This window comes from Manis pentadactyla, chromosome X (genome assembly GCF_030020395.1).
Source record: "Manis pentadactyla isolate mManPen7 chromosome X, mManPen7.hap1, whole genome shotgun sequence".
Classification (NCBI taxonomy): Eukaryota; Metazoa; Chordata; class Mammalia; order Pholidota; family Manidae; genus Manis; species Manis pentadactyla.
Genome location: NC_080038.1, coordinates 130887336 through 130900848, shown reverse-complemented (window position 1 = coordinate 130900848; position 13513 = coordinate 130887336). Strand labels below are relative to the sequence as shown.

General features: G+C 41.3%; 1 protein-coding gene across 8 annotated transcripts in view; it reads left to right on the top strand.

Moving 5' to 3' along the window:
* The window catches only part of ARHGEF6 (Rac/Cdc42 guanine nucleotide exchange factor 6), a 94032-nt gene that overhangs the window by 65466 nt on the left and 15053 nt on the right, over positions 1–13513 (top strand). For all 8 annotated transcript variants that reach the window (XM_036919168.2, XM_036919165.2, XM_036919166.2 and 5 more), the window contains 3 exons: positions 6465–6603; positions 9253–9312; positions 11246–11392. In XM_036919168.2, coding sequence (XP_036775063.1) covers positions 6465–6603; positions 9253–9312; positions 11246–11392 — 346 coding nt within the window. The remainder of the gene's footprint in view (positions 1–6464; positions 6604–9252; positions 9313–11245; positions 11393–13513) is intronic.

Here is a 13513-nt window from a genome sequence, read left to right as displayed (position 1 = left end):
GTGAGAGATTGCTTCCTTGGATTGGAAGCTGAGGGCACAAGGAGGCCTGTCTTCTTGGCCTCACTTGCCCAGAGTGGAGCTTCTGTGAAGCTGGGCTGGGAGGGGAGGAGAGAAGAGGATGCCAGGTCATGGCTGAGTTTTAGAATATTTTTTTGAATAATTTTGTTTTCACTTATCATACGCCATTAGGACAATTTCTAGAGACTTTAAATGGTTGATTGTATAATTTCCACCAGCTCTGTTTGTTTCACTGGAGAGTAGGTTCATGGACAATCTCATGTCACCTTCCTGAAAGTGAAACTCCTCAGCATTTCCTTTTAAGGCCCTTTGTGCCACATCTTGATCTCAGCCCAAACTTTTTACCACTTTTTTATTGTCTCATTACAATTCTGCCACTGAGAAGCTGTTTTATCCCAAGTAGTTCACTTAATTCTAACCCTTAGTTTCCTCACTTGTAAAATGAGAACAAAGTCATCTACATTACAGGGTTGGTGTGAAAATTCCCCCACATTGTACCCCACAGAGTACCCCAAATTCAGCACAAGGTCACCACTTTCTATTTCTACTTTATTCATTTTCTACCAACTCCCAGTTGTTTTTTAGTAAAAACTTCTGTGCTATTGCAAGCATACAAAGAACAGAGATTTAAAAAATTAAGTACCCCCACATACCCATAATTCAGCTTAAGAAACAAATTATAGCCACAGTTGCAGTCCTGTGCGTTCGCCAATATTTCCTGCTCACTGGAACCACAGTCCTGCACTGGTTTTTTATCAGTTTTAGGAATCTTTTCGTACTTTGCTACCTATCTTTAATAAAGAAAAAAATTGCCTAGAGACATTTTTCCCATGATGGATACATAAACATCCTGTGTGTGTGAGGGCAACTGTCTTAATACCAGTAAAAGGAGATACCCCTCATGTTAGCTCTGCGTTTTTATGAGCATATATCCTTTTTTTTTTAATCTGAGAAAAGCAGTTCTGGGTAAATATCAGAAAGAAATGGTGTACCTCAAAGAGCAGACTTAAAAATAATTATTATAATTTTTTAAAAATTATTATAACTGTGGGGTACAAAACCCCATGTGTACTAAACATAATACCCCTCAAACCCCTTCTCCTTCCCTCCCCACCCGCCCTTCCCCTCCCCTCCCCTCCTCCCATGCTTATTTCACTGAGCATAATACCCTCCAGCTCCATCTATGTTGTTGCAAATGGTAGGATTTGTTTTCTTCCTATGGCTGAATAATATTCCATTGTGTATATGTACCACATCTTCTTTATCCATTCATCTACTGATGGACACTTAGGTTGCTTCCATTTCTTGGCTACTGTAAATAGTGCTGCGATAAACATAGAGGTGCATGTGTCTTTTTTAATCTGAGAAATTATATTCTTTGGGTAAATTCCTAGGAGTGGAATTCCCGGGTCAAAAGTTATTTCTATTTTTAGTTTTTTGAGGAACCTCCATACTGCTTTCCACAATGCTTGAACTAGCTTACATTCCCACCAGCAGTGTAGGAAGGTTCCCCTTTCTCCGCATCCTTGCGAGCATTTGTTGTTCCTAGTCTTTTTGATGCTGGCCATCCTTACTGGTGTGAGGTGGTATCTCATTGTGGTTTTTATTTGCATTTCCCTGATAATTAGGGATGTGGAGCATCTCAAAGAGCAGACTTTTGTAGTGTTTGGAGAAGTTTCTGTTGTGATTCTGTGTGCTAAAATGTTACTGACTGCATTTACCCATATTAGGAATTTAAGTTATAAATAACAGTAGAGATTCCTTCAAACATTATGATTTAAAGTTTGTTGCATAGTTAATTTAAAGATTCTCAACTTTTGGGGAATTATACCCTGCTTGCTTGGTTTTAGTAAGTGGTGTTTTTTGAGAATTTTATATCTCTTGAAATGATGATAGACTCACTGGAGTCCCAGAAAACTGAATTTTTATCTTACTGGGTTATTTACAAGTAAGGGATGAAAATTAAAGTACTTGGGGTTTTCCTCAGATATGTTTTTAGCTATTTTACATGCATCTTGCAGTAATTAGTGCTGACATAGTAGAGGCAAAACCTAGTTGAACGAAATTCACAGAAAATTTAGATTAAGGTCCTGTATTAGATGAAGGTTTCAGCTAAACCAGGGACACTGGTGGATTTCTTGTTCTTTCCCTGCTGAAGCTGTAGATGCTTAGAAGCAAAAAATCACTCTGAGCCCGAGCCGGCCAGTCAGTTGAGCTTCTTCCTTTCGGCCAGCAGGTGGCAGTATCATACCAGAAATGTTCGTGACAATTGACAAAGAGAAGGGCTGCAGCCTTAAAATTATAAGGTTGCATCTGGGTGCCTTGTTAAAAAGGCAGTAACGTATTGTCTAAATGTGGACATGTAAGCAGACCCCAACCTTGGTGTGTCCCCCATATTTGCATATATTTGAATGGTGCCTCAGTCTTTAGCTGTTCCCTGGGTGAGGTCTTTTGGGATTTCCCCTCTCTCTCCCCTTCTGGCTTATTTCTGTAGCCGTTGTTTCTTCCTGGGAATAACCTCTGCCTTACAAAAATACCCACTTCTCTCCCGTGCTTTGGCGTGACATCTGTCCTTTGCACGAGGGAGACGGACCCGGAGGTAAAAGAGCAGGGAGAGGACAGGAGTAACGCGAAGACGGATCTGGACCTGACTTCCATCTCTGTTACAGCGCTCACCACAAACACCACTGTGTACTTTTCCTCTTGTTAGTTTTAGTCACTGATTGCTTACCATTGTCAGCAATGAAGACTTTGAGAAAAACCCAAAGAATTTTGTACTCGCTTCTGGGACAAGGAGCAAAGGAAAAATTCTGAGGCTAGGTTCCGTTCCGTTTCGTTGAACCAGGGAAGGGAGCAAGTGGGAGTGAGCACAAGCACCGAGTGGTGCGCCCAGAAGAGAAGCAGACAGCCTAGTCCCTGGGACTGGATCCGTGAGAAAGGGCTGGTAGAGATCCATCCAACCGAGTTGTCTGGCATCCCTGGGATGGTCCCCTGGCCAGAGCCCCACGCCTGCCAGCTCCTCTGGCCTCAGCTCCCCTTTTTAGGCCACAGCGATCCCCATGAAAGGCTAGTGGGGAAGGAAGGAGATAGGGAAGGGACATATCTGAGTCTTTTCCGGCTGTTCTAGGGAGAATTATCTCTCAAAGTAGAAATCTGTGCAAAGATTCCCCAGCAGCACTGTTATGTGAGATGGCTAGGCTGTGTGGTGGTATTATAATGTAAGAGAATTTTCTTGAACTTCCCAGTTCAACCCAGAACACAGCGGAACCCCATCCCCCACGTGTTCCAGGAGGTAAATGTACGTTGAGTTTCAAACAACATTCATACATTGAGAATTACTTCCATTGTATCACATCACATATACAGACACATTAAGCTTGAAAAGCAAGTCCTAACCCACTAACATTTCAAACGGGCTGTGTAAAATTAAAAGCTGCATTTTAAAGACCGATTGTTCTTTGCTATAAGGATATATGTTTGTGTACAGTAACATTAACTTGTGTATTACATTTATTTGGCTAAGTAAAATGTGTCCTTTAGGATCTGTTTCTCTGTTTCTAAAGCAGTGGCTTTAGAAGAGACTTTTGTTCTTTTGGGGGCACTAGTGAAATGTTCTTTTCTTCCCAATAGCCAGTGACACAATAACCCAATCTTGTGTTATATGGAAAATTTTTTGAAAATTAAAAAAAGTCTTTTATAATATTTAACAAACCTAGAGGTTAGAAAACTGCATGGAAAGTAATGACAAAACACACATTAGCATTTGCTTTTAATTGTTGTAACCTATTGCATCAATTAAAGTAGAACATTGAGGATGTGGGCAGTTATTTAGCCATGGAAAGAAAAAATAAGACTTGTTTACCAAATAGAAAAGAAATCAGGAAAGTGATTTTCTCTAAATTACATTTCTACTCAAATGCACTCTCCAAATTCGAGTTATTTTCCTAATTATATTTTATGTGCAATGAATTTCTAAACCTCTTTGTACATTTACTGCTCTTGGTTGGAAATTTAATATCAATTGACTTTCCATTAAGCTGGAAACCACAGCTTAATGGTAATTTTTAAAGATGTGATTTGAGCAAAGTATTTGCCTTGGGATAATAATAATAGCAATAAAAATGAATCTATTGATTACTTTAAAGTTTACTAAATACTTTCCTGTACAGAGGCACTGTGGTGTCATGGAAAGACCTGAGGCTTTGACTTCAGGCCTGGCTGTGCCCCTCAGCTGATCTATTTACTTGCTGTTATTTGCCCTTCCTGAGTCTCAGGGTTTTCATCTGTGAATGAGGACGATACCTGTGTTGAAATGGTGTGGTGAATGTGAAGCAAGAATGAATGCATGCAAAGACCTCAGCATGGAACAGCAGCCTTAGAAATCCCCATATATAATCTTCACAATTTCAGTAGGAAGTCGTTTTTATTATTTGTTTTACAGATGAGTCAGCTAAGGCGAGGTAACTGATCCAGGGTGGCCAAGTCTGTTCTATGACTTCCAAGTCCAGGGCACTTCCCTCCTCTTGGCTGCTTCTGGACCAAGATAGCAAAAATTGATAAAGTACTCAACATGTATTGTTAGATGTGAGCACTCAGATGCGATCTAACTTCTGTTAAGGTAGTGATTCCTGGCTCATTTTCCCTCTGATGTACATGTGATACTGTGGGACTCAAGGCTGCTGGTACTTTAGCTGAAACTGTCCTTTTCATTTTTTAAATTGAAGTGTAGTTGATACACAATCTTATATTGCTTTCAAATGTACAACAGAGTGGTTCCACAGTTACCCACATTGCTAAATGCTCACCCCTACTAATGCAGTTACTGTCTGTCAAGATTGGAAGGTGTTACAGAAACGTTGACTATATTCTCCATGCTGTATGACTATCCCCGCGACCGACTTATATTATGATTGAGAATCTTAGTGACCCTTTATCCCCCCACCGTCCCCAAAACTGCAACCTTTTCTGTCCTGCTCACAAAAACCCAAGGAAGGAGAGTGTCTGTAATAGGGATAACCTGCAGTCCACCCCATTCCAAAGCCACTAGTGTTTTATTGCTGATAGCATGTTTCTTTAAATATATGTCACAACTTACTGCAAACACCACATTTGGAAACTGCTGCAGGAGATGTGCTCTGGGGAGAAATAGGTCATTTTCTAGTAGAGGCCCCTGTTGGAGATGGTGAGAAAGATCGGTGGGGCCAGTTGGAGTTTAAAAAGTTAAGACTTGACCTTGTGGGCAATCTGAAGTTCTTCAAGAGAAAAGCAACAGGATTAAAGTGCTGGTCTGCAGGATGGGTTTGGAAGCAATAAAGCCTGGAAGCAAGGAGGCCAGTTGGACTGTTGAAGTGAACCGTGGCAGTGGGAATGGAAAGGAATACACAGACTCAAGAAAGCTTGCGGCTGATTGGATATGCAGGGGCCAGCAAGGAGTAAAGGGGTCAAATAATAAGGAGAAATTTCCAAATATGCTGTCAGGTAGGCATTAGGTGTACTTTTGTGCTTATATTTTGTGTTAAATGAGTATTAAAATGCTCATGCAGCCCCAGGACTCAATATCTTATTGATGGAAGGAGACAGTCCAGAGGGTGCTAAAGGGCAGGGAAAGCACAAGCTTAGAATTAGACTTTTGCAGGACATAGTCATAAAATATATTTTTTAAATTAAGGTATGACTGATATGCAGTCTTATGAAGGTTTCGCATGAGCAACATTGTGGTTTCATCATTCACCCATATTATCAAGTCCCCTCCACACCCCACTGCAGTCACTGTCCATCAGTGTGGTAAGATAGTCATAAGATATTAATACAATTTTTTTTTAAACCAAGTTGTTGCCTTATGGAATTGTTTGGGTAGCCAGTTTCAGATCCTAAGCTACAGTGACTTTGTGGTTAGTCATACAAACATGCTGCTCTCTGAATTTTGAACTTGATTCTGCAGCATTACAAATGGGTGTCTTGGAGATGTGAAGCACGTGGTGAGTTGCTACACTTGGCTTCTGACCAGCCAATAGCCAGAATGTTTAAAGTGACTAAGAAAATATTGTTTTAAATCCTACATTGAGGTCTGTATGCCCTATATCTGTGGGTGCAGGCTTCTTAAGGACAGGAAGTTTTGTTTTGTTCATTGCTGTATCCTCAGTAGAGAACAGAGCCTGTCACTTAGGAGATGCTCAATAAATGTGGCATGAGCAAATGAATCTAGGGGTCATGAGCTGACTGGCTCACCTCTGTAGCCCCAGGGCTGGGTGTGATACTGATTGCATAGGAGGATCTGAATAAAGGTTTGTTGAATTGAGTTGAAATGAGTTGGACAGCATTCGGACTAGTGAAACAAATTTTTGCTGGGTTTTATATTGTGTATAATACAGTAAAATAATGTTCAGTTGGTAATTCTTGCCTCAGAATATTAAGTGGTAACAAAACAATATTCGTTTTTTTGCTAGTGATGATCTGGAACAATTTATGGAAAAGCAAGGTGCATCCAGCCCAGGTATCCTCATTTTAACAACAAGCCTCAGCAAACCATTCATGCGGCTGGAAAAGTATGTCACTCTCTTGCAAGAGTTGGAACGGCACATGGAGGTAAGGGAAGGTGAGCTTTTTTAAGCTCATGCACAAAGTGTGGGCCTCTGTCCAGGAGTAAGCAACCGGTCTGCCTCCACAGCAACCTTGCTGAGGAATTCAGAAAAAGCCTTGGCTTCAACATTTACTTGATCCAATCTTCCCACTTTCCAGGCTCCTAGTTTTCCTCTTTATGCAGCAACATAAGAAGGGGGCATTATTTTTCTTTTCTTAGTTTTTTTTTTACTTATTTTTGTTTATCTTTTCCAGCTTTATTGGGGTATGACTGACAAAAATTCTATATATTTAGGTTGTACAACATGATATTTTAAAGGTGACAATGTGACAATTCGATATATGTATACATTATGAAATGATTACCACAATCAGGTTAATTAATGCATCCACCACCCTACATAGCTAACATTTCTTTTTATGGTGAGAACTCACAATCTACTCTTAGCAAATTTCAAGTATATAATACGATGTTATAAAGTACAATCACCATGTGCAGGAGATCCCCAGAACTTACTTATCTTATTACTGAAAGAGCCCCATCCTTACTGCTAAATAGTCCTGATCATTCTCCCTCCCCACTCCGTACTCCTCCCAGCCTCAATCCTGTTACATCTCTCAAGTCTGTGCTAACTTGTTGACTTAAGTTTTCTTCCGGCCTCTCACCTGTAGATGGTGGTTCAATCAAAAGCGACCAAGAAATCTTCTGTTGTTGTGGTCTATGAACAACTTTATTGTGGGAGATAAACAAAGCCAAACAACATCAGAAAATGTAAAGTACACTTTCACTATACACAGGAATATGTATCTCTAGAGCACTGTGATCATTCAGCCTTCTGATGCTGGATTATGACGGAAGATTCTGGTGTTCCCTGAAGATTAATAAATGGGTCCAATATTAGTTTATCTCTCTATGCATCCATTCATTGATATTAAAGTTCCCTCACGTTTTTGTTTATAAACTTAGAGTTTACTTGCAACAGCTGTAGCATAGCTATAATCTTTCTAAATATTAAGGTTTGTAATAAGACCTGATAATTGAATATTTTTTCATCAAGAGCCCAGAGCCTCTTATTAAAAGCTAATCAACAGGGATGGCTTCTGGAACCATCCTTGCGCTATCGAGCATGGGGGACTGAGGTCGTGGGTGGGGAGGCTGCGTTTACCCCACTTGCTCTTCCTGTGTCTGGGGAAAGGTTTTGAGGTTTTAAAGGGTTTGATTATCTTTAAAGAAAAAGGTTGCACACTGCCAGTCTTGTCAGCATTTATAAGGATTGAAAGCATGTACTCTGAGCGAAACCACATTCTCAGGTTATTTGACCTACCGGAAAGCTGGAGGCAGTGGCGAGCTAGTGCGGAAAGCCTGCCGGAATGAAATTTCAGTTAAAGCTCGGGAAGGTGTTGACCTCTGGATGCCTTTCCAAAAGCTAAACCAGTTCACTGAACCGTTTGAGGTTTGCCCCACCTTGCTTATCACAAAAATCTAGAAATTGGCAGCCTCAGTTTCTGTGACTGCTCAGTGCTACAGTACTAAGATACACTTAGTTGAGGAGAAAAATCCCCAGATGCTCCCACTGCCTGGATCCTTTATTTTGGCCTTCCTGGTATCAGGGCCCATTTCCATGCCTGCCTCTGTTTGCTGTTGGTCACCTGCCTCTAACTGCCTTCCACTTCCCACCGTCACATAATACACACCCTTTAGGACTGGTTCACCATCCGGTGACACCCTTGACCCCACTTTCTGTTCGTTTACCATGGCTGCTGGCTAATGGCAGAGTAGAACCTGAACAGTCATCAGCTGATTTGTGTAAGGATCAACTTAACTCTAAAAGCACCTGACCTTTCTTTACATAAGTAATACTGTTCTTGGCTTGGGTCAGACCCCTTGTCTGTTCAGCTCCGTATTTAATCACCCAAGGCTGGTCCAGCAGCAGATTTTCTCTTCCCATTATTCCAGCTAAATTCCAAAGGTTTGGTATACATATACCCCTAAGAAGCTCTACTTGTCAGGTTGTAAGTACCATGGAATTGCAGACCATGTGTAATAACCTTGCTTAAGAAGGAGCATGTGGAATAAAACTTGGAATTTTTTCCCATCTGCCATGTTGCAGCTGCTGAAAGAAAATGGAGGCATTTTAGGAAATGAGAATGGATTGATTTTTCTCTAACCTCTATTCTATTTCCATAGTTCCCTTGTCATTTACCAACAGCATGACCAAATGATGTTCTCCAAATAATTAACATTTATTATCCAAAGTAGGACAGCCAAAAGGCAAATGGGGCCTCTTGTCTCAATAACCACACCTAGTATGTTGCAACCAAATATATGACGTGCTACCAGCTGTCTTAATTTCTTAATCACCTAATAATTGGGGGTGCTGAGATTCCAAATGCTCAAGTGCTGTTTTATTTTTTTAATCTTCAAATTAGCATACAGTAAAATGGCCTTTTTTCTTTTGGCATACGGTTCTGTGACTTAAAACACATGCATAGATTCATGTTGCCACCACCAGAATCAAAGTACAGAACCCTTCCATCATCCCCCGATTTTTCTCTTTCTATCTCTCCACAGCCTCACCCTCCTCCCAGCCATTACCCCTGGCAACCACTGATCTGTTCTCCTTAATATTGTTTTAAAATGTATTCCTTTCATAGGACACACATCCAGATCATCAGGATATTCTGAAAGCAATCATCGCATTCAAAACTCTCATGGTAGGTGATGTTCTAAAATTGTAATTCTCCATTTTGTATGCTTTGCTCCTAAAAGAGCAACTTATGTGTCACGTTTATTTCCTTATGCAAAGGTCTTGAGAGTGGAAACAGTAAGCTTTAGTGACAGTATCACAGTGATTGTTTCATTTAATTTCGTCTTCCAAAACTCATGCTTACCTGTGAAAGGTTGCCAGGCTGGGGGTGTAAAGCACTCACATTTGAAATCTCTGCCACATTAAGCGTTGCTGTGTAGGTGGGGGGTTTCCTTTTGTCTCTTTGTCTTTATTGCCACCCCCCCACCCCCCATTGCTCACCTGACATCTGTGCAACTTGTTCACTGATTGGCATCAATACTGGATTCATCTACTTATGCCAAAGGGTGTGAGTTTTTTCTTTGCATACGAGGAAGAAATCCATCAAATCTAAAGGGGAAAAAAACTACTAAAATACAATTGCTTTATATAGATTGCTATCAAAGCTACCTGTAATCTTGTTACCTTGAGCGTGATGGTTAATGTCTTCTTGAAGCCACTGATGTAAAACCACTTGGTGGCATTTTAGGAGGAAAGGGAACATTATTTTAGGAGAGTGATTATGTTTACCTTCTAGGCAGACATTTCTGTAGCATTCCAAATGATTGGGATCAATGTTTAGTTATTGATTCTTGCTGTAAGGCTGTGATGCAACATTCACCATCACCTGACATGTCCACGATCAAACAGCTAGTAGATCAGGATAAGGTACTAGGTTAAAATTGCTGTTGTCGTAGGTCAAAAACAGTTGAATGTTGGCAGTTTTACATGGTTCAACCTAATAGAACAGCCCATTGAAATCCATGACATTTATTATCATTTGTGTCCCCCTTATTTTGTCCTATGTAAATTGAATAGAAAATGCCTCTTTTTTAAAAACAATGTTTCTTGCTGATCATTTTACATGTTGTAAAACTAGCTTTGATGGATAGAGTGTATTTTTTCCCATTATAGATGTTTGAAAAATATGTGCACAATGAATTTACTTCTTCAACTTTCCATTTGGCTAAAAGGCAGAGATTTTATAGAGAATACTCCCCCAAAACTATGATATTCATTTGGAAACAGTAACATAACTTATACTTACTTACAGATTCAGTTTGGGATAAATACTGTTAAATTTCTCTAAGAAAATGTCACATTTTCTGAAGCAGTGATGTGATCTATCTGTCTGTCTGTCTATCTCCCACATAGTGTTTCTTGGTTTGTATTTTGAGTTTGTACTCATGAAACTTAGTTGTATTTTTCTCCAGTTCTTTTAGGAATAAAAATTAATGTAGTGCTTTTTCATAATCTACTACTCATCCCTAAGTGAACTATAGGGCAGTGTATATGTTTCATTATAAGATCAATTTGATAAGCTGTGGCATAAGGAATTTAATCTTCTCTTTATCCATAACTCCTGGAGACTATTTTTTGTTTTCTTATTAAGATGTTAGTTGGTTGGAAACGGACTATATGTTAGAAAAATAAAATTGCTTTGTAACTAAAGCGTGATTTACACAAAGACAGACAAGATGGAGAGGTGCTAAAGCAGGTACCCCAGCCGGCAGATCTGAATCTGCTTGCTGCTCTCCTGGCCCTGTTTGATATGATTCTGCTGCTTGGCTCCCCATATCCGTTGCAGTGAGGGAGAAACAAGCCCCTTCTACCATTTCATCCTGATGTTTTGGCAAAATGAAAAGTACCTCTTCCTCACAAAACTTTTGGGGTCTCAAGCCCAGAGGTGAGGGTAGTGGATCTTTCTGTCTGTCAGGAACAGACCTGATGATGGGATTCATGGTGAGGAATAGGGGCTCAGTGGAAATCTGAGAGTCAAAAGTCCCGTCTCACTTTAGTCTCGCTTTAGGCCTGTTTCACAAGAATTCTTATATCTGTTATGTTCTATTTCGGTTCTGTAGGGGCAGTGCCAAGACCTAAGAAAGAGAAAACAGCTGGAGCTGCAGATCCTTTCAGAACCTATTCAGGCGTGGGAAGGGGAGGATATTAAGACCTTGGGCAATGTGATTTTTATGTCACAAGTAATGGTGCAGTATGGAACATGCGAGGTAAGATGTTTCAAATTTGAACACCATTTCTTCCATTTTTCATGTTTTTTTTGTCCCTTATTCATTCTTCCATCAAGTCAAATGCTTGGACAGTCAGAGAGCACCCATTCTTGGCCCAACACTGCCAGCTGCTGTGAGAGGGGGGAGGCAAGAACTCCCTAAAAACAGACTAAAACACAGGCTGCACCTAGAAAACAGACCAAAATAGGCAATGCCAGACTGGGTAGTCTCAGCAATGGATTCCATAGAAATTATGGAATAACTTGAGAGGGAGGGCCACAAAGAGAAAAGGTGAGGCTTTCGTAAGGTAGAGGTCATTCTTGTCTCAGGAGAGAACAGGAACGGGGCCTTTGTTCTGCAGGACAGTGAGGAAGCCAGTCCGTTATGAGCAGAGGAAGGACGTTGGGTGGAGTGAAAGAGATGGATGGAGTCAGATGCAGCCAGGCTATGAGGAACCCCAGGTGTCAGGCAAGGGGCATTCAGACTGACACAGCGGGCACCTGGAGACCAGGAGAGTCCTGGGTACTGGAGAGGCACATGCAAGGGGTGTTCATGTTACTTCATCTGGCAACCACATATTTCAGGTAAACTGGAGGGATGGGGCTAGAGACAGAAAGGCCAGTTGGGCTGGGAAATGGTAAGCCCAAGGAAATGAAAGTTAAAGGACAAATCTGAGCCACATTAGAAGGGGGAGCCACAGGAAGTGGTGACCCACAGGCTAGAGGAGATGACAGATGTAATTTTAGACCTGTTGCCTTTCAAGTGACTCCAAGTAGGTATCCAAGTGGAGGTATCTTGTAGGCAGCAGGTAAAACAGTATAGAACTGTGGTTGGGGGATCAGGGTTAGAGGCAGAGATTTAGATGTCCCTGACGACAGCTGTGTCTTCCTAGGAAATAAAGAACCAGAGAGAAGCACAGAGAGCTGAAGATGGATTATGTCTTTTAGGAAAGGGGCAGGGGAAGGGAGGAAGGTTGATCGTGTCACCTGGTGTGATTTATCAGGTGGTAGAAACAGCCTGTACTCCCTGGCAGGTCTCTGTCAGAAATGCATTACTTTGAGTTAATAAATAATCTCACTGAAAATGCAGACCCCTGGGGAAGGTTAATACAGCAAGTGTGACTATTAGCCTTTTGCACCTTTGGGATAAGCCTCTTGAGTGAAGGGAGGAGGAATCAGTGCCAGAAAGGGAAGACAGAGAGGAAGACAGAGGAGCACTGGGGGAGAGTGGGGCCATGGAAATTCCCGGAGGAGCATTTGAAAGCGGTCAGCCTGCTGAGTGCAGCAGACGGTTCAGAGGTCAAGGAGTACGGAGACCATGACGAAGCCATTGGATTTTGCCAGAAGGCAGTTATTGATGACTTGGAGAGGGCAGGGGGTTGCAGTCAAGGCGGGATCAATGGGGAGAAAATGAAGGCAGCAAGTAATTTGGCAATAAAATGTCAAGAAACGGGGCATTATGTATAGGGAACCACAGGGCAAGTGAAGGCCTATTAGGGCCGGGGTGTGCGTAATGTGGAAGGCAAAAGAGAAAACGCCAGTTGAACAGCAGAGGCTGCTAGAAGAGGGTGGAGGAGATGAGGTGTCTGTAGAAGAAAACAAAATAAGAAAAACATGTGAGAGATACAGAGCACTTGTTAGAAGAGTTAGCCTTGAATGCTTGCTCTTCCCAAGTAGGAGGAAGGAGGAGATGGGGGCTGATTGTAGCTAAGGCAGTTGGACACAGAAGCTGAATGTCACTTTCTGTATCTATTAATTGCGTGTCCATCTAGGGTGTGCAGAGAAGCCTGACATGTAAACTTTCCTTGTAAATTTTATTTGTAAAAATTTGTGCAAAGGTATGCACTTCTTTGTGTTACATAGGTACAGTAATTATTGTGTTCTTCCTGATTAAAACGTAATTTTCTGAGTAAGAATTTAACATACATGTTAGAGCATAATCACTTTCCCAGCACCTGAAAAACGCCTTCATTTTGCCACTTCTCCAAGTACAATCCTTTTCACTGTGCAAAACCTAGAGCCTCACCATACGCTCGGGCTGCAGCTTGGGTGGGATGGCGTCAATGCTGTGACTTCTCAGGCTTACTCCTGAGACAGCAAGCATGGTCGTTTGTCTTTAGCT